Raw genomic sequence first — 25,299 nt, 5'->3', positions numbered from 1 at the left:
GTCAGTGATAGTGTGAAAGTACTACCATAAGCTCTGAAAACTGTTTTTTTAATTCCCTGTCAAGGGAAGTAGGAACAGTGGGTAATTGTTTTAGGTTGGGTTCTGGTGTTCGTCTTGGCAAGAAGCCCCTGCTCCTAATTGACTGGAAAATGCTGGGAATTGCTCAGTGGTGATTGAGAGTTATTCTGTAGATCAATGTTTCTCAACCAGGGTTCCACAAAACTCTGGGTTTCTGCAAGACATCAGCAGTTCTGTGAGAAATCATTGAATAAATAAAATTTTTGAAATGCCACAAAAAATTCCAAATAAACTTTGAAATATCACATTTATTAAGGTTATATTTAGTTGTATTGTGTCCATGTTAATTTCATATTGTAATAGAGCCACCTTGCCCGTGGTGACAGAAAGGAGAATTGAAAGAAAACTGGTAAATTGGATCTGATAATACAAAAAAATTGGTGTACATGTGCACAAACACAGCAGCTCTTTACAAATAAATTTTCTTGACAATAATGTTAGTAGTAATTGAATTGTACTCATCATCAGCTTTTTCTGGCCTGTAAATATTTTCATGCTCTGACCTGGATAATCCAGGCAAGCCTGATCTCATTAGATCTCTTGTGCCAGGCAGCATCAGTAACTGTTAGTAATTGGATGGGAGACCTCCAAGAAAGACTAGGGCCTCTGTGCAGAGGCTGTTAATGGCAAACCACCTCGGTTGGTCTCTTGCCTTGAAAACCCCAGGAGGGTTTGCTATAAGTTAGCCATGACTTGATGGCACTTTCCACAACCAAACTTTTTCATAAGGTTACTCAGGATGTCAAAAATTAATTTAGGGGTTCCACCATGGAAAAAGGTTGGGGAAACTGCAGATATAGACAAATATTTTTCTTTCCTGTCTACTGGCTCCTGGTGGATACTGCAACTATAACTTGCTTTTTTTCTTGACCGCTTGCTGCTGCTTCTCTGCCCTGGTGTGTGGTTCTCTTTTATGTGTTTTCCTCAGTCGGCATGTACATATGCCACTAGTTTAGGGTTGTCATTGGCTGGGAGCTCAAGCTTTTAGTGTGTGCAATCCCCTTTAGGCATCTCACAGGTCTCGTAATTGCATTCCAATCTTTGGCTGTTGGTGATGTAAGTCTTTCTGCGCTAATCATACTCGTCAGTTAAAGAACTACCCACAGGTTGGCACAGGCAAAGCTAAAGAGACAAGGAAGAAGAATGGGGTTACGATCAGAAAATTGTTTCTTTAACACCTAGAGCGATTGCAGGTGCATTTTGGAAGCTATATTACCCGATTCCAGTAACTGTCGTGATTGTAGAGGGACATAGGGATGCCAGCCTCCAGTTGGTGGCTGGGGGTCTCCCAGAATTACAACTGATCTCCAAGCCACAGAGATCAGTTTCCCTAGAGACAGTGGTGGCTTTAGAGGTGACTCTACAGCATTATGCTCCATTATACTTCCCCTCCCCAAACCGTGCCCTCTCCACCCCCCAAATCTGCAGAAATTTCCCACCCAACCCTCAGTGGTGAAGGAAAAGCACTTGACACAGGCACACAAAAGCTCGTTCCCCTTTAAATCCTACACCCAGCCAACGCTACTGTTCCCCTTCCCACAAGTCTCCAGACCCTTCGGTGGAGACAGCGCTCAGATGCCCAGCAAGGTATTTGCTTCCCGCCGCCTCTGGTCCGTTTCCGCTTCGTACGGTCGCTAGGCAACAGGTACGCATTCCCACCAATGGGACCGCGAGAACATGTTCGCGTGGCACGGTTGCTGGGTTACCCTGGCCGGGGACGTTCCACGGTTGCAAACTGGATCTCTTGTTGGGCCGCTACCGAAGAGGGCTCGTTTGCTCGGGAGAACGAAGGGAGGTAGCGAAGGAATGCGCGGCGCTTTCTGCGGCCATCGGGTAAACCGTGAGCGCCCTGCTCAGGGGAGAGGGCCGGGGGGTGATCCCAAGAGTCTCGAGTGCCCAGGCCGGTCCTTTGACCGAGGGTGACGCGCCTCTTCGCCGGTTAGTGTCGCTTAGTTGGCTTGCAAGGGAAGGAAAACGCAAAGCGTTTTAAACAAACTTCGTCAGCTGAACTCGAACACATTCCATTAACAGAGTAAACGATTGCAAAGCAGTTATTATTACTGCCTTTTCATTATGTACCCGTCTCCCTTTCCGCTGCCGCCTCTGTCAGTGCTTGGAGTTTTTTCGGACAATGATGTATCCTCTATTTAAGAACACCCAAAGTCCATCTAATCCCGTAACTTGTTGCACAAGTGACCAGCCACACGTCTTTGGGAAACCCACAGTCGCTAGTTGCCAGAGGTGCACTGCCACTGAACATGAAGGTTCCATCTAGCTCTTGTGGCAAATAGCCCTTCCCTTAATATCCAGTTAACTACGCCTGGCTTGATGAAATTCATAGCTGATGGATAAAGTGAGATGGCAAGAAAGACAACGCCGTATAGGTGCACAAGCAATGTTTTTTTAAAAAAAACTTTGTAAATTAATATATAAAGAAGGATGTTTAGAGCAGAATATAAAGAAGGGTAGCAGAGGCTAACTGATCAGAAAGTAAGTCAAAGGAAAGGCTCGATGTGGTGGAGAATGAGACAAGTGTGCACCTCCCAGAATTCCTTGCACACTGCATGCTGACCGACAGGGCATCAAGGTAGATGGGAGAAAGATGTAGCATCACTTGCAGGCCTGGATTATCCAGAATGAACCTTGAAAAAATCTGCAGAGATTAGCCTTATAAGAATGTAAGAAGTGCTCGATCAGACCAGCGTTCTCCCTCTAGTCTAGCATCATCCTTTGCACAGTGACCAACCAGTTGTTCTGGACAGCCAAAAACAGGGCATAGAGGCCAAGGTCTCTGTTTATACCTGCCCTTGTACCCAGGCCCAATCCAAGTGCCATGTGATAATTTGCCCAGTTCCAATGGCCCTCAGAATGATTTGGACCTATGGAATGTTGTCCTTAATCCTTTCTTTTAATGAGAGGTTTGCTGGGTCCAGGGCAACAGGTGGAGAGGTGCTGATTTGCTCATACTTGTGCAACCTGTTACTCTGCGGATGGGATCTCCACAATGCATGTGGTGTGTGCCATCTGGAAAGCCAGCCTTGATGCCAGCTGAACAATGGTTGCAATGAAGTTGGCAAAAGAGACTGTTGAGCCATGTTGGCCCTGCTGATGTCGGTGTAACTGTCTTCTCCCACTTCCTGCCCCCCAAAGAAGTGGTAGCAGAGGGAGGAGGGGCAGGTGCAACTTCCCCCAACACACACAGCCCAAAGTGAAGTAACATGTAGGCAGTGGCCTGAACTTTTAGATGGAGGAGTGGCACCTCTGCTGCCTTATGCATGCATTGTCTTTAGAGGCAAACAGCATGGCTGAGCCTGCTGTTGATAGTGCATGCTGCAGTCTTAATGATACAGGAAGTCTCTGATGCAGGCATTTACATTTTCCGCCCAATGTAGTTTATCATTAAAACTTGCATGCCAGTGTGAAAGTACATTAGATTACCAGTCTTGGGACCAACACAGTTGCAGTTTCATCTAATCAAGAGGGTGTTTTCACAGTACTGTGTTGTGGGGATTCTGTGTGAAAATTAAAGCTTGCAAGATTTATTTTATTTATTTATTTCAGATTTCTATTCTGCCCTCCCCACCGGTGGGCTCAGGGCAGATAACATATTAAAATACAATAAAAATTCATTGACATTAAAACAGTAGTGTATTTCTATTAATACACATTTAAAACAGGATGGTGGACAGCCTTCACAGGGAGGGTTAAGATTTTATTCACCCCTTTTTCAGGCCGGTGGAGGCCCAGCCTCAGCCATATGCCTGGTGGAACAACTCTGTCTTTCAGGCCCAGCGGAAGGATAGTAGGTCCTGCCAGGCCCTGATCTCGGCAGACAGAGCTTTCCACCAGGTGGGAGCCAGGACCAAAAAGGCCCTGGCTCTAGTCGAGGCTAGGCGGGCCTCCTTGGGGCCAGGGACCACCAACAGCTGTTCGTCCCCTGATCAGAGTGTCCTCCAGGGAATATATGGGGAGATAAGGTCCCATAGATACGCTGGACCCAGTCTGCACAGAGCCTTATAGGTCAATACCAGAACCTTGAATCTGGTTCGGTACTCCATTGGAGTGCTCTGCTGTTTGATTTGTAAATCACTTTGAGGATATCCTTGCAGGGAATATTGCGATAGCTCTGTTTATTGTGCAAAGTGTATCTCCCAGTGTTTGATTTCTAATAGGAGAGAACTGAACTAGCTTCTGAACTACACATTTACTTCCTAATTCTAGATGAGTAGGGATAAGCTGCGCTCAGTAATGAAGGAATGTGCTCATTCTGCACATACTTAGAGGCACACATGACATCAGGTGTTCCAAAGTTGCAAGAGCAGGGTCTGTGGCTGGACCCTGGCACAAATTAGTCCTGATACCTTGTCCAGATGTATGCCATTCTCTCAGAGTAAGAGAAATCCCTGTCTCCTCATCCATCAAGTTTTCTTTTCTACAAAGAGCTGTATGAAGATGGAATTTTGGTAAGTCCCTATTATCAGTATAGATCTGCCTCAGCACCTCATCTGTAGTCTCCATATCCTTGTTTTAATTTCCTCAAGCATCTGCCAGAAACACATGGTTTTGTTTTCTTAAACTCAGATCTCCTAGACAAGAAAATTAATGCACGGTGAACTGATCTGTGGATTTTTAAATTTAATTTGGGTAGCTGAATTTGGGAATGTATGATGCTGAGCTTCAATTCCTCTTGGCTCATGGTGTCTGTGGCCCTACATATATTACCTCCACCAAATATCCCTCATTGCTGCAACCAACGGGGGATTGTGGGATGCAACATTGCACTCAGCCAGCATGGTATAGTGGGTGTAGTGTCAGATTAAAATCTGGGGGACCCAGAATAGGAACCCCTATTCTGCCATACGGTCTCTCCATCTTCTCCCTGCCTAACCTACCTTGTTGTTGTAAGCTATTGTTAAGGGTATTATTATTGTTGTAAATTGTTGTAAGGGTAAAATAGAGGGGAGAAGAATTATGCTGTAAACCATTTTGGATTCCCACTGGGGGGAAAAGTGAGGTATAAATATCTAATAGGTAAAGGTAGTCCCCATGTGCGAACACCGAGTCATTACTGACCCATGGGGGGACGTCGCATCATGACGTTTTCTTGGCAGACTTTTTACAGGGTGGTTTGCCATTGCCTTCCCCAGTCATCTACACTTTACTCCCAGGAAACTGGGTACTCATTTTACCGACCTCGGAAGGATGGAAGGCTGAGTCAACCTTGAGCCGGCTACCTGAACCTGGCTTCCGCCAGGATCAAATTCAAGTCGTGAGCAGAGCTTGGGCTGCAGTACTGCAGGTTACCACTCTGAACCACGAGGCCCTTTCCAAATATCTAATAATCATTAGGATTTCATGGAGGATCAGATCTGCCTGGACGTCACTGGATTTGCACAGTCTTGTCTGAGAACCAGATTACTTTTGGGGCCAGCTTGCTGAAGAGTTGGATGGGTATTGTTGCCTCCCCAGGTGTGATGAAAGAGCCACCTCTTCCCTGTCCTGAGAGACCAGGCCCGCGGGCCAAGGATCATTGTGATTATCTGCTGGATTCTATTGATGCTCAACTCAACCAGCTACAGGTAGGAGATCGAAGGGCCCCATAGCTCACTGACAGAGCACAGGTGTAAGATCCTATGTTCCAAAATGGCCAGTATCTCCACTTGCAAGGATTTCCAGTGGGAGGGCTGGGGAGAATCTTGAACAGTTTTTACAGCTCATAGTAACCAGTGCTAATCTGGTTGGACCACAGGTCTCAGTCAATGGAAGTTACATATGCTAACATTGCCGTTCTAAGTATACATAGCATGTTGGCGCCATAGAGAAGGAAAGGAAACATTTCCCACCTGGAGTATTTCTCTACCACATACACATTATAAACTGCAGGAGCTGCACTAGCATGGAAACTTGTACACTCCTTATTTCTATTCACGCTGTTGTTTGTTTTAAATTTCCACCCTGTCCGTATTGCATAGGCCTCCAGCTACACACATAATTTATTCCTCTTGTCCTATAGGCTCAGGTACACAATGCAGAAATCAAGGGCAGCAGTGACAATGAGATGGCTTCCTTCAATGGATCCAAAGGCATCTCCAATCTTGCAGGTGAGATTCTTGGGGACAATCTGTATTTGGTTCCATGCTAGTGCGTTTGCAAGGTCAATCTATCCGTCTTAATCACCTTTCTAGTGGAAATGTAACCCACTTGCCAGTCTGGAAGGTAACCATGACTATGTCACATCCCAGGTTGCCTCAATCCCTCCCCCTCCCCCCAATAAATTGTGGGCAATATTATTTACTTCCTATTGGGACCAGGGAGATTTGGGGCCAGATCACCATTAAGTAATGAAGCTTGCTGGGTGATCTTGGGAAAAGGTTGTGCTACAGCCATGTTGCCCCCCATATAATCGAGGAAAATAAACAAAATCAATGTAATACCTTGTATTGAGGCCAACCCAAATGCCACAAAACATTGTGCAAGCTTTTGAGTTCTTTGGAACCCTTTATCAGGCAGGTGTGACAAAATTGAAAAATAAAGAAAGCTCATTTTCCAGTTCCAGTCCCAGATCATGAGATCCAGTCATGCCAGCCTTTTATGTGGGGTGCCAGCAGTCTCACTCTTACTCAATTTCTCTAAGAGCTAATCTACAAGAGATGAATTACACGAGGATGCTCACGTGAAGTGAGTCACAGTGTTCGCTGGGAAGCTGAGTTTGAAAAGAGATCAGAAGGCTTTGTCAATTTTCCCTCTCTGCAGAGCCAGCAAAGATTTCAGAGGGTTTGCTAATTTCCTCTTTGCCTCCAAAAGGCTCTGTCAGTTTCACCTCCCCTTCTAGGAGGTGAAGAGGAAATAAACAGACCCTCTGAGTAGATCTTTGCCAGCTCTGTTGAGAGTGGAAATTGACAGAGCCTTCCAATCTCTTTTCAAACTCAGCTTCCCAGCTAACATTGCGACTCCCTTCACGTGAGCTTCCTCGTGTCATTCATTACTTGTAGTTTAGCTCTAAGTGTCAGATTCCAGCACCTGCATTCTGAAAAGAAGGAAGAAACAATGGAGGGCCATCTTGTCTGGAAAAATAGAGACCAGCAAGGTCCAGATGTCATTCAGTGTCACTTGAACCAGTCTCTGAGTCCCACAGAGTTGTTGTGTGATGGTCAGATAGAAAAAACAACTTCCGCTTCTTGAGTCTCTCACACATACACCAAGGAAGGGTGTGATATCAATATAATAATCTGGCCTATGTGGACCAGAATACCAGTGTTATCAAGTTTGAAGAAGAAGAATCAATGGTATCATAAATAAGCAACAGAGAAGAACAAACAACCATCCAGCTGAATCTTGCTCTGCAAAGGTAGAGCAACAGAGCTTAGGGACTGATAGCACAACATTAAGATCTGCTGGAGATGACAGGACTTGGGCCAGGAAGCTCACGGTCTAGGTTAATGAAGATGGATCCAAGCCTACCTGGGTCCGTGTGCTCTCAGGGCTCAGAGCCCTCTTTAGGTGGAGGAGGAGTAGGGCAGGGGTCACCAACATGGTGCCCAATCACACCTTTCTTGGTACCCACCAAGTGTTTGGATGGGACCAGGTGGGACACGCTCAGCAGGACTTCTGACTGGCCACTGGAGATCCAGTTGGTTGGTCAGATTAAATAATGTTTCAGCAGCTGCTGCCACTAAAGCATTGGTTTTTCTCTCTCACTCTTCTTTCCCAATATCCCTCTTCTCACCTGCACCTATGTGTGTGGGGCTCAGCCTCATATGGCAGCCATTTTGTGACTGCACCCACCACCCTGTGTCAGAATTCCAAAGGTGGCCACTGGCTCAAAAAGGTTGGGGACCCCTGGAGTAGGGACATACAGCACTGCATTGGCCAGCAATGTGAAGTCCTGTGACTGGTCAGGCCTGGTAGAAATACAGGGATCCTGAGATTGTGCCCTTGGTGGGCAACAGAGCAAGACCTTCTGCTTGCTGTGTGTCAGGAGCTGTCCCTCATCTCTAGCTCCTACAACCGAGCTGAGCGATGCATGCTTCAGGTCTGGATTCAAGGCTGCCACCTGTAGTTTCAGCCTGGACCTGACAAGAACTTCTATAACAGCAAATACTTACTTTCTTGAGTACATGAAGGCCCTCACCAAATAGACAACTGCAAGGATTTCAAGGTATGAATTTTGGTTTCAGGTAGAAGTTGACTGTTCTTGTTTTACTTCCTTCTCCGTGCAGATCTGGGAGGATGCCCTGTGAACAGGAATGTTGACGCATCTTCAGAGAAAGACCTGTTCTCTTTGAGGGAGGAATACACCTGGCGTCTGTCACATCTGCTTGACTTAGAGGGCAAGCCAGACGATCAGAGCCAGTCAGACTCTGTCCGCACAGAGGACTTTGCTGCCAAGTTTAAAAAGGGCCTGGTGGACCCACTGCTGAAATCTGACGGGGAGGAGGATGTGTTTGCTGGTAGAATCCTGCCCTCTGGCTTAGGACCGCTTGAGTGCTCTGCTAGAGACTGGGCTGAGAAGGTTGACCCTTCTCAACTTTGGGAGGACCCTGAAGTTGTAGCAGATTTATGTTCAACAAGAAAGCAGCCATTGAAGAAGGCATCTGAGGAGGAATTGGAACAGGTTTCAGCTCTTGATTCCAAAGACCCTCCATCCCTGGTTCTTCAGAGCAGGGTAAGGAGCCTGGAGTCTCTGGGAGGAAAAATCTCCTCATTTTGCAAAGAGTCCTCCAACGACATCACCAATACCGCAAGGGACCATTCAGCACGGGAAAGGATTCTGTTTTACAGGCCCCTTGGCTTGGAGGAGAAGTTGACGGGCTTGGAAATGGGAGTCTCTGGGGAAACTGCCTTTGGGGGAACTCAACAGAGAAGAGATGGTTTGGAGGACTCTTTCGAGCAGATTCAAGATGCTCGTGAAAACTCCATCAGCCCGTTTATCATTGAAGATTTGAGCCCTTCCCTCCAAACTGCCCAGGGAACAGCTCTCGGAATGAGTATGTCGGATGCTGGAGCCTCACCAAGGAAGGTGGGACAGAGCTGCCAGGGGGAGAGGCAACATGACTGCCCAAGGGACTTGTCTGACATTGCCTGCCTGTGCCCCATTAACGTTCCTCATAAAAGGTGTGTGCTTGTTTCCAGTGGAGAGGTCAGAGGTGGTTTCAGCTCACCTGGGTGTATGGATCCATTGATTACCTTTGATATTGGCAAGAGGCAGAGGCCAGCTCCATCGAGGCTTAAAACTAGCACCTGTGGAACAAATGCCCCAGGGGATTTTCAGCAACCTCTAGGCCTGGGCTGTGAGGGCCGTGCGAAACAGAACAGAACCACGATTGCCTGCACAGAAAGGCATGGTGAAGCACTAGAACGGATGGCATGTGAGTCGGAGTACATTGCACTGATATGAATTATATGAATCATTTAATATATTGCTTATCTTCAAACCTTCCATGTGTGGCAGGTTACTCTCTTACCTCCATTTCACTGATTTGGAAACAGAGGTTGAAACAAAGTGTTACTTGGCCAGCATATAAATCTGTGATTTGAAGTAGGACTTGAACCCAAGTCAGTGCCTCGAGTGCCCTCTCTGTTTTTTCACGAAGTCTGTGTGTCACAGTAATTCCTTCCAGTGTAGCTTGAAAGGAACAAGTGGCTGTTCATAACCTCTGTTAGGGAGACAGTTTGGTGCAGTGGTTAAGAGCAGCAGGACTCTAATCTGGAGAACCGGGTTTGACTCCCCACTCCTCTGCTTGAAGCCAGCTGGGTGACCTTGGGTCAGTCACAGCTTTCTCAGAGCTCTCTCAGATAATAATAACATACTATGTAAACCGCTCTGAGCGGGTGTTAAGTTGTCCTGAAGGGCAGTATATAAATCGAATGTTTTTGTTGTTGTTATCATTATCATTATCTTCTTCAGGTGCACTAATTTGGAATTGGGAGGATTTCTCAAAACTGTAAAAATGCTTGGATACATTTGCATTGTTAGAAGATAAAAGAGTTCTTTAATTGTGGTGATAGTTTAAGCAAAAGACTTTTAATGACTTTCAGGACAGAGTTAGTGGAGTGAAACTGATTCCCAATTAATTGATCCAGGAAGGAAGACCTCATGGCTCAGGTCTTCTCGTGGTCCCTTTCATATCAAGCACCCCCCTCCCCACCCAAATTCTGTGTTTTCTCTTTAGATGGCGACTTGAGTGCTGAGTGCCACAAGCCCCAGTGTGGGCTGAACTCGGGCTGCAGAGGCAGATATGTGGCAGGTGAGAGGAGACCTGTTCTCCCTAAGAGATGGTTTTATAGAAGCATGAGAGAGAGACAGAGAGAGGACTGGGAAGAGCACCTGCTGGGAACAGCCTTGTGGAACTGGTAGGGAGGGGAGCTGAAGGTGGAGGGGGCTGCTAGGGAGAAAACTTCACAAGGCAAAGAGAAAGGTCTGGGTCAGACTGGAGTGTGAATTCCAATCTGGGCAATAAACACAAAAGCCCAGCCTGGGGTAAAAACTGCACTAGGACTCAGCTGAGGACTGAGTGAGGCCAGACTCAGGTATCTCCTGCTTGCCCCTGTTCTTTCACCATGTCCTACCTTTACTGCAGGTGTCCCCCTCAAGAGCTTTGGTAATGTCACTGTTGATAGTGACTTGGATTCAGTGAGGACAGAGGAGTGTGCAAGCACATTTCCGCAGGGCTGCAGGCTGTATCAGCAAGGTACACCTCTCCCCTTCTTCCCTGCACCTGTTGCAGTTCAGCCACTGTATTTCAGGCACCAACATCCTCAGGAGCAGGCACAGGAATTCTGCTTCTTTTTCTGTGACTTAGCTGCAGTCCTAAGAGCACTTTCCTGGGAGTAAGCCCTATTCAACTAAGGATTAAGTAGACCAGCTTGAGACTGCTTGCTTTGTGGCAGATCTACTTGCTTCAAATGCAGAATGTCCCATTTTTAATTCCTGGAGTCTCCAGATAAAATATCTTAGGTAGCAGATGGGAAGAGACCTTTCTTTGCCCCAAACCCTGTAGGCCTACTGCCTGTGAGTGTGGACAATACTGAACTAGATCAACCAGTGGCATGTCTTGGTATAAGGCGTCTTCATATGTATACAACACCCTTTGTAGCCTGACCCATCACTGTGTTTGTGCTGCCCCTTAATAATCTAGAACTATATCATATTTTCTATGAATGCAGCAGTAAGTCCCACTAAATTAAATGCTGCATTTAAGTGCAGTTAGCATTGCACCCATATTTTGTTTCCAGCATTCTGTCCAGTGGTGATGCTGGAAAGTGACAGCTGCCATGGGGGATGGGATGGGGAACCAGCCACAAAATGTTGCGAGAATCAACATAATGTTAAGAAGTTGAGCATCTTCCTGTGATGGTGGTAGCAGTTTCCAAGCGCTCCTGGCAGACAAAATGGTGACGCCTCCCAGGCTCTTCTGCAACACTTCCTGTTCCAGAGTGGTAGAGGAAAGCCAGGATTAGCTTTTTGCTGTGGGGAAGAAGTAGGTGGGCACCAGGAAACGCATCAGGAGGCACCACGCTGAGGATCACTGGGTTCATCCCTGTTTCTCCCCATTGGGTGTGACACCCTGGAACCAATAGTATCTCTTGTCCTCAAACAGGCCACAGCACTGAGAAGCCCCACTCGCCACAGAGTGTCTCGGGGAGGTAAGTGTTCTTGAGCATTTGACGCAGGTTAGCCAAGGTGGGAGTGGCCCTATAGCCCTCTTCAGGAGGGAGCCACATCCAGCCTCTGCATTCATAAATAACAGAAGAGGCTTTGCTGTGTGTGCGTTTGTGGGAATTTCATCCATAATGTTGTGTTTAGAGTGTCAGACTAGGATCTGGAATACCCAGATTTGAATCCTCTCTCAGCTGTGGAAGCTCGCGGGGTGACCTTGGGCCAGTCACATACTCTCAGCCTAACCTACCTCGCAGGGTTGTGAGGATAGAATGGAGGAGAGACAATGTAAGCTGCTTTGGGTCTTCATTGGGGGAAAAGCAGGGTAGAAATGAAGTAAAAAATAAATAATATAAGTTACAGTAGCCTAGGAAGAATATAGATTTGAGAAAGTTATTGTAGGTTGGCAGGAAAATTCAAAGATGTACCTTGTGTGGAAATACCTGGAGTTTTTTTTTTTATTGTCTTATTTATTGATTTAGAAAATTTCTCTAGGGAGTGTGCCGGAGGTGGCTTACAAAATAAAACATAATAAAAACACAAAACATCAAAAGTTATTAATTAAAATCTGGCATGGAAAACCAGTCAACATAAAAACATAAAGTTAACAGTTTAAAATGAATCTCACACAGTTCTCACAGAATCTCATGTAAACTATAAAAATGATGTTAAAAATCAACCCTTAATTGAGAGCCTAGATAAAAAGAAAAGTCTTGCCCCTCTATGTAAAAAAGAGTACAGTAGGCACCAGGCGGGCCTTGAGGGGCAAAGTGCCACTGCTGGAAAGGCCCTGTCACAGTTTGCCACCCGCCCCACCTCTAAAGGTGGGAGCAACAGAAAGCAGACCTTCTGAGGAAGATTTAGCTGGCAGTATGGGAAGGGGTGGGCCTTCAGATTTCCTGCCCCTAAGCCATGTAGGACTTGAAAGCAAAGAGCCAGTACTTTGAATTGTGCTGGGAAACAGACGGGCAGCCAGTGCAGATCTTCTGGCTCCAGAATGATGCTATCTCTGTATTCTGCCCCTGACAATAGCCTGGCAGCTGAAGTATCTGGGCCATTTTCAAGGGCAGCAACATGTGTGTTACAGTAATCTAACCTAAATATAATCGTAGCACGGTTTGAAGAGCAGCCATAGCTGTCATATCAGCAAACAGCGAAGATCTGCGAATGTAGGCCAAGATCCACCAGCACCCCCAAGCTACAAACCTGCTCCTCAGGGAGGGTGCAACACTGCCCCCCCCCCCCAACAGGCTGGCTCCTCAACTTTCAAGCAGCTTTGTCATTGACCAACAGCACCTCAATCTTGTCTAGACTGAGCTTTGGTTATTGGCAGCTTGTCATCAATTTTTGTCAAGATGACCTGTGATATGGATACAAAATTAAATAGATTATTAAACTAACTCTGTATTAAAAAAACAGCAAGTCACAAATTCAAAGCTACAATAGAAATAGCAGCTGAACAGATCAAAAGTAAGAATTGTCATTGCCCTGGCTCTTGTCCTCTATCGCCCAGCCATGGCTGACTTGGAGCTGGCTGTCGTCATTCTGCTTAAGATTGTACTGGAAGACTTCTAGTGGTTTGAGGTGGTGCTTCAGTACCTTTGCCCCTTCCATGACTGGCAAAAGCGGAATAGGTTGTACAAAGAGCAAAACACAAGCCTACGTCAGAATAAATTCTGCATTGTGAAATGTGTATAATTGATATAGATTACAAAATCCAGTTTTTCTAGCTGCATAATTTGAATTTTTTTTTTTAAACGTGGAATAAATACATGCCCCTAGCTATGGCCTTTCAGGTAGAAAGCGGGAATGTGGCATTTAATAAGGGGGGGGGATTCTTTGCTGTGCTGCTTATGGACGTGTTCCCAGATTCAGTTTCCAGGAAAATTCCCCATCGATTCTGTGACAAGGAAGCCCATGCTGTGCCCGTTTGGATTCTGAGCCCTGAATAAGTTATGTGGCAGGCAGCCCTATTTCCAGAGTTTCTGTGCAAGGGAGACATAAACTTCTTGTCCAACAGAAATGTAGGTTCCAGTGATACAGGCATTAAGGAGGAGGAACAAAAGGAGGCGTCTGAGTTATTGTGTCAAAGCAGCAGCCCCAGAAGGTGGACTCCAAGGGAAACGGAAGATCTTGGCTGGAAAAGAACTAAGAGGGAAGCATGCAGCAGCTGTAAGGTACTCCTGGCCACTGAGGACAGTCTCAGAAGTGGGAAACGGGACTCCCTTGCAGTAGTGCAAGCAGCTAATAGGGAGAGAAGAGATTCCATGTGCCTGACTGACCTTTGGTACGAGTGCCACAAACACACATGAATGCCTTATGCTGAATCAGACCATTGGTCCATCAAGGCCAGTATTGTCTCCTCTGGCTGGCAGCAGCTCTCCAGGGCTTTCACGCCACCTTCTGCCTGACCCTATGCTGGGGACCGAATCTGGGACTTTCCACATGCCAAGCAAATGCTCTACTGCTGAGTCAGAGCCCCTTCCTGGTAGTAGCTCAAGTGGCAGGAGCACATCCAGATAGGAGCAGGAAGATCTTATTGTGGCATAGAGTCACGTTTGTGCTGCCTCCTGTACTGAGCTGCTCCCTGGGTCAGCAGGCTTAAATGCAAGGCAGACCTAAGGGGTTCAGGGTGGGTGGGTTGCAAGTATACCTCAGATTGCACAAGAATGGCATGCTTGTCCTTTGGGCTTGTCTTGCAAAAGGCTGTTCTCCACTGGATGTTTTAGATCTTCATTTGCTTCTGTTGGCTGGGTATGTATGGACCTTCCTCCTCTTGCTGTCATAATAAAGATTGGTTAATTGATCGTTCAGCCTCTTGTTGGACAGGCCTCCCCAGGTGCTGCGTGGCATGGACCAGATCCTTCAGCAGAGACCTTTATTGCTGATCTGTTGAAACTGGAGGAATCTATTATGAAACTTCAGCAGGTAGGACAGGTTCTGGGGAAGATGTTGATGGGATGAGCAGCAGCGTGGCTTTGCATAAAGATCCTCTCTGCTGCATCCTTTCAAGACAGATGGGACACCAAATATGTCACTGGATGGGGTGGGGAGAGGCCTATTTGGCTGTCAACTCCCCTCTACCCCCGCCAGTGTATCAGATTGTTTCTTCTGCTGGATGCTCCCCATAGCAGGCATGTTCAAACCCAAAATGTCCTGCAGGGAGACCTAACTGTCATTCCTCTTCTCCTAGTGTCCTTTGCCTTATTTAGAGCATTTGCATTTGTACTTTGTTAAGAAAAAGATCTCTGTGCAGTTACAGCACAAAGCAAATGTCCTTCCAGGCACCTGATGGCTATGCACTTAACTGTGAATGATGTTGTAGTCCCCCCCTCCACAAACACACACACCAATGTTGTCTTTTTTTCTAAACCAAGAAACTTCAAGGTTTAAAACTTCTCCTCTTACGGACGGTGCACCAGCCCTTGATCATCTTTGTTGCCCTTTTTCTGCTCTCTGCTGGTGTCCTCCTGATCTGTGCACAGAATTCTAAATGCCATCTCCTACAGAGTTGTAGAAAGGCATTACAATACTGGCCATTTTATCATGCCAGGTTATCGAAAAAAGAACCCCTGTTGTCACCTTTCCTCTCTGTGCCTCAATCTACTTTCCCTCCAGAGCAGGCATTGTGTCAGTAGCAGACCAAAGGTGGGGAACAGCAGAGCTTGCCCGATTGCAAAAATACTTCCTTGCACATCTTTCTGTAGGTGCCAGTCTGCAACCTTCCAGGGCTATTGAAAAGATTAGTGAGAATGTAGGCAGGCTGTGCTTTAAATGCTTCCAGGAACTTCAAAGTAAATGCTAGGGATTGATTTTTCCCTCCCTGTTTTCTGCCCTTCCATAAAATGGCCACTACCATCAGGGACATAACCTGCAAAGTATTCTGCGGAAGGACAGGCCAGTGAGAGTCTGGTTTTGTTAAACAGGACTTGAAATTGGAAGAAGAAAAGCTGTTGCAGAAAAAGTCCGAGATCCGGCAGGCTGATGTAACCCTACACAATGTCCTCCAAGAGAAAAAGGTATCACCCCAGGCCTTTTTTGAGTGACCCACTGGAGTTATGCAGGGGGTCAGCAGAAAGTGCTCTGAGTTGCTGGGAGAAGGTACCAGCTCGCTGCTTTATATCACATTGGCATGCCTCTGGAAAAAAAAGCGATTTGGATTTTTCTTTTATTTTTAACTGCTAGGTTTTTGTCTTTTTCTAAACTGACCACAAACAGAAGCCTGGTTATAGCTGCTTGGGACGCTCTAAGCCTCTGGAGCTTGCAGTGATTCTGCTTTGAGCATGGTGTTGCCTGTAATAGCTGTTGTGTACCTTCTCTCCCTTTTCAGCCTGTGCATTTATAAATAAAATATTCCTCCCCAACACACAAAAGCGCTGTAGGATTCTAGTGATGTCTGTATCATAGATGGCAAACTTCTGTATTCATGGGACCAGGATCATGCTGTTCTCCAGAGGCCAGAAGTGTATTTTGCTACAAAAAAGGAACCAGGCTTCATGATAAAGTCCTCATGCTCTGGCAGTAAAAGCTTCTGCATGACCAAGCACGTGTGCTCAGGCATAGCATTGTGTAGAAATCTGTATCTGCGTACATACACGTTACTTCCGAAAGGAAAGTATAATGTTAAGAACAGGGTCTGTTTTTCTTGCAGTTTGGAAATACTAGCCATGCATTCTGAAAACTCTTTTGTTTTCTTAAGAGGAGAAAGCAGTTTCCACTGTTTCCCCTCTCTTGCTGCAGCCCACTGAACCCCCTGAATTTTGTTCCTGGGCATGGGGTCAATGTACCCTCAGGAACAGCATATAGGCCAAAGTGAGGGTCTGCAGCAGAAGGGAGGAGTCATTGGAAATTACCTCTCAGAGCCAAGCTACAAGTGACACCTGACACAGGTTGGACACTTGTCAGCTTCCTTCAAGTTTTGATGGGAAATGTAGGCATCCTGGTCTTGCAGCTGTAATGGAGAGCCAAGCTGTAAAACCAGGACGCCTACATTTCCCATCAAAACTTGAGGGAAGCTGACAAGTGTCCAACCTGTGTAAGGTGTCACTTGTAGCTTTGTTCTCACTCTCAGAGTGGCCTTATGTCTTCAGAATGTGTGATTACATGTGCTCCATGACTTCTTTTTTCTTTACTAGCAAACAGTGGAGAACTTTTGCTACACCTCAGTTAAAACTTAGAGGGGCTGTCAAGGGCCAGATGGAATGGCCTGGGTCACAAAAGGAGGGCAGGCCTTTACAATGCTTGCCCTGAACTACTCACTGCTTGTGGGAGGAGATGCAAGAGCCCCATAGAGCAATTTTAGGCTCTGTGTCAATCCTTGGCAGGTAGAATCCCCAAGTTCTTCACAGCAAACATGCAGGTGTATTGGTTGAAGTAACTTTATTAGAGATCCAGCAACTTCAAGGTGCTCAGACAAGTGCATTGGCAGAAGTGACATAACTGGGGTGGGTGATGTTAGTAATAGGGAATGTTCCCGCCATCAGGATAAGGGCCGTTGAAGTTTTGGGTGCGAAAGAGCCGGGCGGTGGGGAGGCGGTGTCAGGGAGAAGCTAGGTTTAGGCTAGACAGAACAAAGAATGAAATCATCTCACTTCCCAAGAAAGATACATTTCGAGTTGGCCGCAGCTAGCTTTCAAGGACACTTCTGGAGGCAGCGGGGAAAGAGAAAGTAAATACTTGTGAGATAACCTATTGCCTTAACAACAATAAGAAACTTCTCATACCCTCAGAGGACCAGTACCAGGGCTCATTTCGAGGGGCAACGCACAGGAACGCAGTTCTGGCAGTTCCCCCAAGAGGTCACATGTCAGGTGGCCCTGCCCACCTGACTCTCGGCCATTTTGGGCCCGTTTCGGCCTGGATTGGGGTCGAAACAGCCTGGATCAGGCCTCTGACAGGTGGTGGATCACTCTCCTGCTCATCAGTGGCCCGATCCTGACCATTTGGGGCCTCTGTTCAGCCATTTTCAGCCCCTTTTTGCCATTTTGGGCCCAATTTCAGCCCTGAATGGCCAGGATTGGGTCCAAAACAACCAGAATAGGTGATGTCAGGGGGTGTAGCATATGCAAATCAGTTATACTAATGATACACTTCCGGTGATGGCAAGAGTTGTGGCATATGCTAATGAGTTATGCTAATGAGTTCCTCCAGCTCTTTTTCTACAAAATGACCCCTGACCAGTACATAACACATAATACATTGATGACAGATATGAACACAGGACACATTCATGGCAAATATGCAGACAGGCATATATGACACTCTGTTCCTTCCTCTTGGTTTTAGCATGTGGCTTTGGAACTGGGGGCCTTGCACAAGACCCTGGAAGAGAGCTATAAGGAAGCAAAGAGGCTGGACTTGTGCCTGAAACAGCATCAAACCAAAGTGGAGGAGGCAAGGTATTGGAGGTGGGGGAGCCTTGCTCTGGCTGATGTCAGATGGGTGGCATAGGTTGGCATTGCCACTTCACCCAGTTAATAACTGAGCAGGCTGCATTTAAGAAAGTGAAGCACCTGAATAATGGTCACTCAAGCTGAGTGAAGGCAGCAAGTAGACCCATGAAGGAATGAGGAACCTCAAAATGGCAATTCCTTGACCTCCTCCCTTCAGGAGCCTCAGCTATGGCCAACAAGAGGTGCTTCATGCTGGGATGTGCCGTCCTGAGCAGCTGCTGCCTGATTGTTTTTCTGTGGTATTCAGGGCTGATCTGGTGCTCCTGGAATATAAGCGGGATGCCTGCCTGAGGGAACTGATGGAGCTGGAGAAGGAGTTAAGCATTCTGAGGCGACAGCGCAGCCAGTATGGGGTTGTCCACGCAGAGGTGAGCAACAGAAGTTGAAGTGGGCAGCTGGACTGACTCATGGGGTTTTTTTTTGTTGCTGAACTGAGGTAGTAGAATTCTGAGGCCATAGACTGGGCTGTACCACATCAGATTGTGGGGGGAAGGGGGCATTTTATTAATAAAAATCAATATTAATTTTAAAATTTATTAATAAAAAGATTGGCACATTGAGGAGAAAAGTTCTGGCTTTTTTCACACCATGCTAGTTTTCCAGTTATGGGGATTATTAATGTCAGGGAAGCTTGAAATATGTAGTCACTCACCTGCATTCTGAAACGTTACACTCCATTCTACTATCTCAGCACCCTGCAAAGTGATTATTGCCTATATGGGTAGACCAGGTCAGAATTTTGGTCATGGTGAAGAGGAACAGGGTAGACCTGACATCTCCACTCTTTCCTAGACCATCCCAATGAACCTGAGCCAAGAGAGCCTTTTTAAATTCCTAGTTACATGCTTCCTACTTGCATGAGTGGTGGGGAGTTCCAGGGGCAACAGCACTGAGTTCACGCTCCTTTGGAGGAGAGAGTATTGGAGGCTTTTTATGCCTCTGTTTGTGCCTCCATGGAAGCAAATGCCCTTCGTCAGTGGGTGGAATAGCCACTAACCCTGTATCACATCCCCAGCGAGCAATTTTTTGTCCTTTCCTCTCTCAAAGCTGCACCCACATTCAGTTAACTCTGTTTCTCTCCTCTAAAACTATAAAATGCATTTCTTTTAGAGATGCACAAGTTGAGAAGGAATAGTTGGACTGCAACAGCGATTACAGGCATTTAAACTGCAACTCTGCAATTCCAGTCAAAATGTCAGGTCTTGCCAGGTACTCCTCCCAAACACTTTACTTCATCACCCCAGTGTATGAGTTAATAATGTTTTTTTTAGAGTAAATACCAGTTTCAAGATACAGTAACAAGGGATTGACTGAAATGCCGAAAGGTGGGAAAGTTAGATCAGTTATAGGTCAGTGTCATCTCCCCTCCCCCAGTAGGAAGGCAGTTGGGTTGTAGAAGGCAGTTAGGAGTTTAGGTGTCCATCGCCTGGGAAGAAAGGAGGGGGAAGAAGAGGAGCTCATCTCAGTCTCTGAGAGTCCAAAGCCACATTCCTAGGCTTCGGCAGGAACTCGTAATCAAAACAACTTGCCTGGAAGATGAGCAATTAGCAGCAGGTCTACATAACTCCGAATCACTCTGCACTCACTCAGAGGCATTGAAACAAACACAATTAATGCATGATACATGGCAGATATGCTGCAGGCATATCTGACAGCTACCCCGTAGCTAGTGGGAATGCCCATCCCCAAACTATGATAGAGATTGCATTCCAAGGGCTAGAGAAAGGGTCCCAACTTTCTTAAATCCTGTTGTGAAAAAAAAACAGATCATCTGCATTGGTGCACGCGACAGCCAATAATACAATATGAGAGGATAGATAAGGATTGTAAATGGGATTTCCCAATCAGATTATCAAATAATTGGAAAGGCTCGAGCCTTTGCAAAGCAATTTACTTCTAGCAATTAAAATCATAACGGGATATTTTGAGTTTCTTTCCTTCTTGTTTATGAGTTTCTTTCCTTCTTGTTTAACAGGAGGGGACTGCTTCTTTCTGATTTTTTTTCCTGTGGTTTTGAGTTGGGGCTTTTCTTTGCCTAACTATTTCATGGTTTTCTTTTTTCAGTATATTCCTGATGTGTTCTTGTGTGTTCTTCTTATTTTAAAAGCTGCTCCATCTAAATTCTGGACCTTGCCCTCCCTCTCCAAACTGTTCAGCTGATCATCCCTAGATGATCAGAACATCTTTTGGGCTTCCAAAGTCCTGAAATTTCACGAAATTGGAGTGTGTAATGTTATATCCAGATTTCAGAAGAACTGTCCCAGTGCTTGGCCCAACAGGGATGCTGCTGTACCATGAAACCCCCCCAACTTATTGAATTACCTTGTGCCTCCACCAGGTTTCTCGACTGGTAACTGAGCGAGAGGAGTTGGATTCTCAGGTGCGCCACCAAAAACTGCAACTCAGGAGCTGCAAAGCAGAAGTAGCTGCCATGCAGGAAACAGCTGGAGCCAGGACTGAGCAGCTGCAGGAGGTAGGAGATCCCGAGACTTCAGTGGCCATGATCAGACTGGCAGTTGGAGCATGGCAGTCACTGCAGACCATCACTCTGTGGTATGCCATAGGTATATGGACTGTTGCTTATAAGCTCTGTTCCCAGTGATCCCAACCAGCACTTCGCACAAACCAGGGCTGTATCCCAGAATGTAGTTCAGAATTGTCTCTAATGTACGGGGACACCATGACAGATGCATGCTCGATTTGTGTGCCAAGAACAAGGTGGAAATAGTTCCCCATAAGTATAACATTTGACATCCCATACTACCTAAAATAATGTGATTTGAAACCCTGAATTCTGCAATTGGACTTAATAAGGGACACTTGTTCACTTGATTTTGCAGATTTCACAGTGACTATTCTGCTATATAATTTCTCTCGGTTGCAGGACTAAGCTTTTCTTGCTGCAGAAAGTTGCTCTGATTGCACCCAGCTCTGCCTCTAGTTGTCTGGTGCTCTAGTCAGCCATGTGTTATACTGCAGAGAAGAAGCAAAGGAAGTTGAGAAGCTGATGTGGTTCTTGAACAAGGATAAACACAGCAAGTTCTACTGGGTCCGTATAATGCAAAGAGGAGTCCATTTTACCTGAAGATCCACTTGAAATTTCCAGGGGCCACCCGTTGGGAAACCACCTGCCAGAGCTGGTTGGACTTAAGAGCCTTGCTGCAGGAGACAAGGCCACGCCTTTCCTGGACGCCTTCTCTGTAGTGTTTCTTGTAGCCCATCCATCACATTCATTATCTCAAAGATCTTGGGAACATCCTTGGTAGGATGGGCAGTATTACTGTCCCCATGTTTTGAGTGCAGTAGCACCTTAAAGACAAACAAAACGTCCAAGGTATACATTTCCAAGAGTACAAGCTCCCTTTGTCAGATACCAATGAGAGCTTTGATTCTAAGAGCCTATACCCTGGAAATCTTCTTGGTCTTTAAGTTCCTACTGGACTTGAATCTTACTCTTCTACTGCAGACCTACATGGCTACCCACTTGAAACTGGCCCCATGTTGTTAGGTGTACATGAAGTTGGGAACTTCATGTCTAAGAACACCCACGACATTTGTGGCAGAGGTGAAATCAGATTTGACTGGTTGATGGTAGCATTATGGCTAAAGGGACATCAGCTCTTGGGACGTCCTTGTTCAGATGCCCAGCCTGTCTGTGGTCCTGTGCTGGCACTCACTTGAGTGGCTTTCCTTACCGTGGGGCCTCGTTGTTCCAAGCACAGGTGGTTCAAGCTGCCAGTGAGTTGGACAGGCGAACCCGGGAGCTGGAGCAGAGGGTCTTGGCACTGCAAAAGATCCTGTCTGAAAAGGAGCTGGAGCTGTTGAGACTGCACAAGACCATCTTTGCCCTGGAGGCTGAAAAGGAGCGCTGGGACTCTGCTGTAGAAAGCCTGAAACAGGAACACAAGCGGCAGGTGGAGAAGCTGCAGGTGGAGGCTGTGCAGGAGAAGGTAGCCCTTGCCAACACATATTGGGAAAATCAGCACTTTGTATTAAAAGGGCCCCCAATCTTTGACTGTGTTTCTCTTGTCTTTTCCATGACCCAGACGTAAGCCAGATGCTTAACAGCAAAGTAGGTCAGGTTCAAAATGAAGATTAAAATTGCAGATCAAGAGTCTGGAGTTTTCTTTGAATGCTTTAGACCAACAAAATGTAAAACTTGTATCGGAAGAGAGACTTTAAATTAACAGAGAGCAGATGAAAGTAAACCGTATTCTGTAAAATGATCCTTTCCCACCACATTAACAAATACCCAGATTAGGGCTACAGTATCAGAGAGGAGAGTGACCCCCCCCTTCTGCACCCCACAGTTTCCACAGTCAGAAATTCTCTTTTGGGGCTGCTTAAAGTCCCTGTAGAAGAAAAAGACCCTGACCTGGATGGCCCCGACTATCCCAATCTTGTTAGAGCTCAGAAGCTAAGCAGGGTTGGCTCTGGTTAATACTCGGATGGGAGACCACAATGGAAGTTGAGGGTCATTATACAAAGGCAGGCAATGGCACACCATCTCTGCTTGTCTCTTGCCTTGAAAGTCCTGTGGGGTCGCTATAAGTCAATTGTGACTGGACAGCACCTTGCACACCGTGGAAGAAGACTGGGACTCTCATTATGCTCTAGTGGAGCTTAATATTGCTCAGGATGGGGCATTTTTGATCTGGGAAATGACACACACTTACCTCTCCCGCTTCTTTTGAATGGTTGGGACAGTTACAGGATTCCAGCATCATATGTCTTATACTGCATGACATTGCCCCGTTACTGAAAAGCAGCAGGTCCAGGACTGATCAGTGCCTGGGTAGGAGACTACCTGGAAACATAAATTAAATAGTAATCTAACTGAATTGTCTTTTCTTTCTGTTTACAGGAGAGGGATTTCGCTCAGCTGCAGAAGGAGAAGCAACAGCTGGTGCAAGAGGTATCCCCAGAGAGCACTCATTCCCCTGGATCTTCCTATGTTTTGCAACCAAATTTTGATCTCAGAATAAATCTTTTTAAATTGCATGTTCCTCTGTTTAGCATTGCTACAATCTCAAGCTTTATAATTTTGGAAAGGGAAAGGCATTGTATGCATAGAATTTTAAGTTTTTCTGTGCAACCATTAAAGCTTGGAGCTTGCATTCTTAATAACATTAAGTTGGGTTTTCTGGATGCCACATTTGGCTAGGTCTTCTCCAGGCATCTGAAAGTGTTATCCCTGCATGATGTTCTGCTAATGCGTGTATCACTGGCCTGGCTCTTTCCCTTTCCAAGACACCCTTGCTTATGTGCCTGTCTCACTCACTGCCTCAAGAAGGGATGATACTACCTGTTCTAACCAACTGATTTTCCCACCTCTCTCTCCAAGTTGACAGAGAAAACAGAGCAAACAAAGACCAAAGCTCTCCAAGAGCAAGCATCCACCTTCCAGAAGGAAGTAGAGGATCTCCGCAAGATCATAGAGGTAACCCACCGTTGATGTTCTGAAGCCCAGAATGTATTCATAGGGGTGGTCGTAATTAAAAATGATATTGTTACGTTTGTGTCTCCTTCTAAGGGTTTCCTACCTTTTATATCCATAGTCACACCCTGAGGTAGACTGACAGATGGTGCCTGGAGCAAGGTCACCCAATGGGCTTCATGGCTAAGCAGCTGTTTGTACCCAGGTCTTCCCAGGCCAAGCCTGATCTACCACATTGGCTGTTCAGGAATTGCACACAGGACCCTGGGGCTGCCTTGCATATGATTCCAAGTATCGCAGTGCTACAAGTAAAGCAACCCTATGACTTACACAGAACAGAGAGGGGAGAGATCAAAGCACAAGTCGCTCAGAGCCAAGCTACAAGTGACAAATGACGCTTGGCAAGTGAACAGACTCACGTGGTAAAATTTCCCCCACCACTTGGTGGGAGAATACAGATGCCAATTATAAGGATTTTTTGCTTGCTGTAATAAGTCACCACTTAGCAAATGGTCATCAGTATTTACCCCTAGTTGTTGCAGGAGGTAGAAATGCAATTCCACCTTTTCCTAACCAGAAGCAGACAGCAGCTCAATCTGGCAGACGGGAAAAAGGTTGCCTGCTGAGTCTTTGCACCCTGCTCTTCCCTTCCATCATCCTCAGGACCAAAAGAGAATGAGGGCTTGCCATTATTGCAGTTTGACTTCTGTGCATCTTGCTTGTTCCTGCACTGTTGGTGTCCTGGAGTCTGGAAGGGTCAGGGCAAAGCAGAGTTCTCCCTATTGAACCACGGCTCACCAGCGGAGCATACATGTTGCATGTGGAAGGTCCCAGGTTCAGTGTCTGGCATCCCAAGGGATTTCTCAGCTCACAGGTGTTTGGAAAAGACCTTTCTGTGCCTCAGACCCCAGAGAGTCACTGCTGGTGCCCATGCTGTGGCAAAGCAGCTTCATATGTTAGGAATGATGTGCCTCCTTCTTCTGGGCGTTGTAGCTATTGTCATAATTTGGACCATGTTCCTTAGGACTGATATTGTTGCGCATGTAAGCGCAAGACAGATTGAGTCGATCCTTGTATCTCTCCCGAGCCTCCTAAAACACACGTGCCTGAACCTTCTTGCTTTTCAAAAGTACTGTGAAAAATGGCTGACTGGGAAGGCAGAACTTACCCAGACAGCACCAGCAGTGGGCAGTATGTCTGACTAGGATCTGGGGAACCCAGGACTGGATTCCTAGTGGGTGACCTTGGACCAGTCTCTCTCAGCCTAACCTACTTCACGGATTGGTGGTTGTGAAGGTAAAATGGAAAGGGAGAATGATGTCATAAACTGCTTTAGATGAGCATTGGGGAGAAAAGTGGGGTATGAATATCAGAATGAATGCAGCCAGCTGTCTGTGTCCAGCCTATGCCCTTCCAACTGAGGGGCCGGGAGCATTCCTGCCACCCCTTTTAGTAATCCTGTGTCTTGCCTTGACTCATGAAGCATAGAAACGGCAGGGAAAGGGAACCCCCCAGGCTGTTTTATTCAGAGTGGTGTCCCCCTTCTGCTCAGGACCGAGATGCAGAACTTGCCCGACAGCAGGAGGCCACGCACCAGCAGGCGAGGAAGCTGAAGCAGGACGCCGAGGAGAAGGTAGGGCAGAGCAAGGTTTGTGCTCCTCCTCTTTCCTGTG

At 46.4% G+C, this 25,299-nt stretch overlaps 2 protein-coding genes across 2 annotated transcripts in view; both read left to right on the top strand.

Moving 5' to 3' along the window:
• Positions 1 to 1,932: 1,932 nt before the first annotated feature.
• Positions 1,933 to 18,187, top strand: LOC129340963 (uncharacterized). The gene is made up of 9 exons (XM_054995859.1): positions 1,933 to 2,016; positions 5,548 to 5,657; positions 6,092 to 6,179; positions 8,298 to 9,446; positions 10,251 to 10,325; positions 11,679 to 11,724; positions 13,758 to 13,914; positions 15,664 to 15,756; positions 18,023 to 18,187. Exons 2-9 carry the CDS (start codon positions 5,553 to 5,555, stop codon positions 18,185 to 18,187), a joined length of 1,878 nt encoding a protein of 625 aa, XP_054851834.1. The 5' UTR covers positions 1,933 to 2,016; positions 5,548 to 5,552.
• Positions 15,347 to 25,299, top strand: part of LOC129341473 (trichohyalin-like) — a 23,516-nt gene continuing 13,563 nt past the window's right edge. Inside the window, exons 1-8 of the mRNA XM_054996685.1 lie at positions 15,347 to 15,756; positions 18,023 to 18,135; positions 18,437 to 18,557; positions 20,528 to 20,662; positions 21,912 to 22,139; positions 23,054 to 23,104; positions 23,534 to 23,629; positions 25,179 to 25,259. Coding sequence (XP_054852660.1) covers positions 18,489 to 18,557; positions 20,528 to 20,662; positions 21,912 to 22,139; positions 23,054 to 23,104; positions 23,534 to 23,629; positions 25,179 to 25,259 — 660 coding nt within the window. The 5' untranslated portion in view covers positions 15,347 to 15,756; positions 18,023 to 18,135; positions 18,437 to 18,488. The remainder of the gene's footprint in view (positions 15,757 to 18,022; positions 18,136 to 18,436; positions 18,558 to 20,527; positions 20,663 to 21,911; positions 22,140 to 23,053; positions 23,105 to 23,533; positions 23,630 to 25,178; positions 25,260 to 25,299) is intronic.

This window comes from Eublepharis macularius, chromosome 13 (genome assembly GCF_028583425.1).
Source record: "Eublepharis macularius isolate TG4126 chromosome 13, MPM_Emac_v1.0, whole genome shotgun sequence".
Taxonomy (NCBI): Eukaryota; Metazoa; Chordata; class Lepidosauria; order Squamata; family Eublepharidae; genus Eublepharis; species Eublepharis macularius.
Note: the sequence above shows the minus strand (reverse complement) of the source record. Positions and strands in the feature narration are given on the sequence as shown.

Excerpts from the sequence above, each read along its gene's own strand:
- LOC129340963 (XM_054995859.1), top strand. The coding sequence starts at position 5,553 with ATGAAAGAGCCACCTCTTCCCTGTCCTGAGAGACCAGGCCCGCGGGCC. Across the intron at positions 9,447-10,250 it reads AGCACTAGAACGGATGGCAT|ATGGCGACTTGAGTGCTGAG; the intron begins GTGAGTCGGAGT and ends TTTTCTCTTTAG. Across the intron at positions 10,326-11,678 it reads CAGAGGCAGATATGTGGCAG|GCCACAGCACTGAGAAGCCC; the intron begins GTGAGAGGAGAC and ends GTCCTCAAACAG.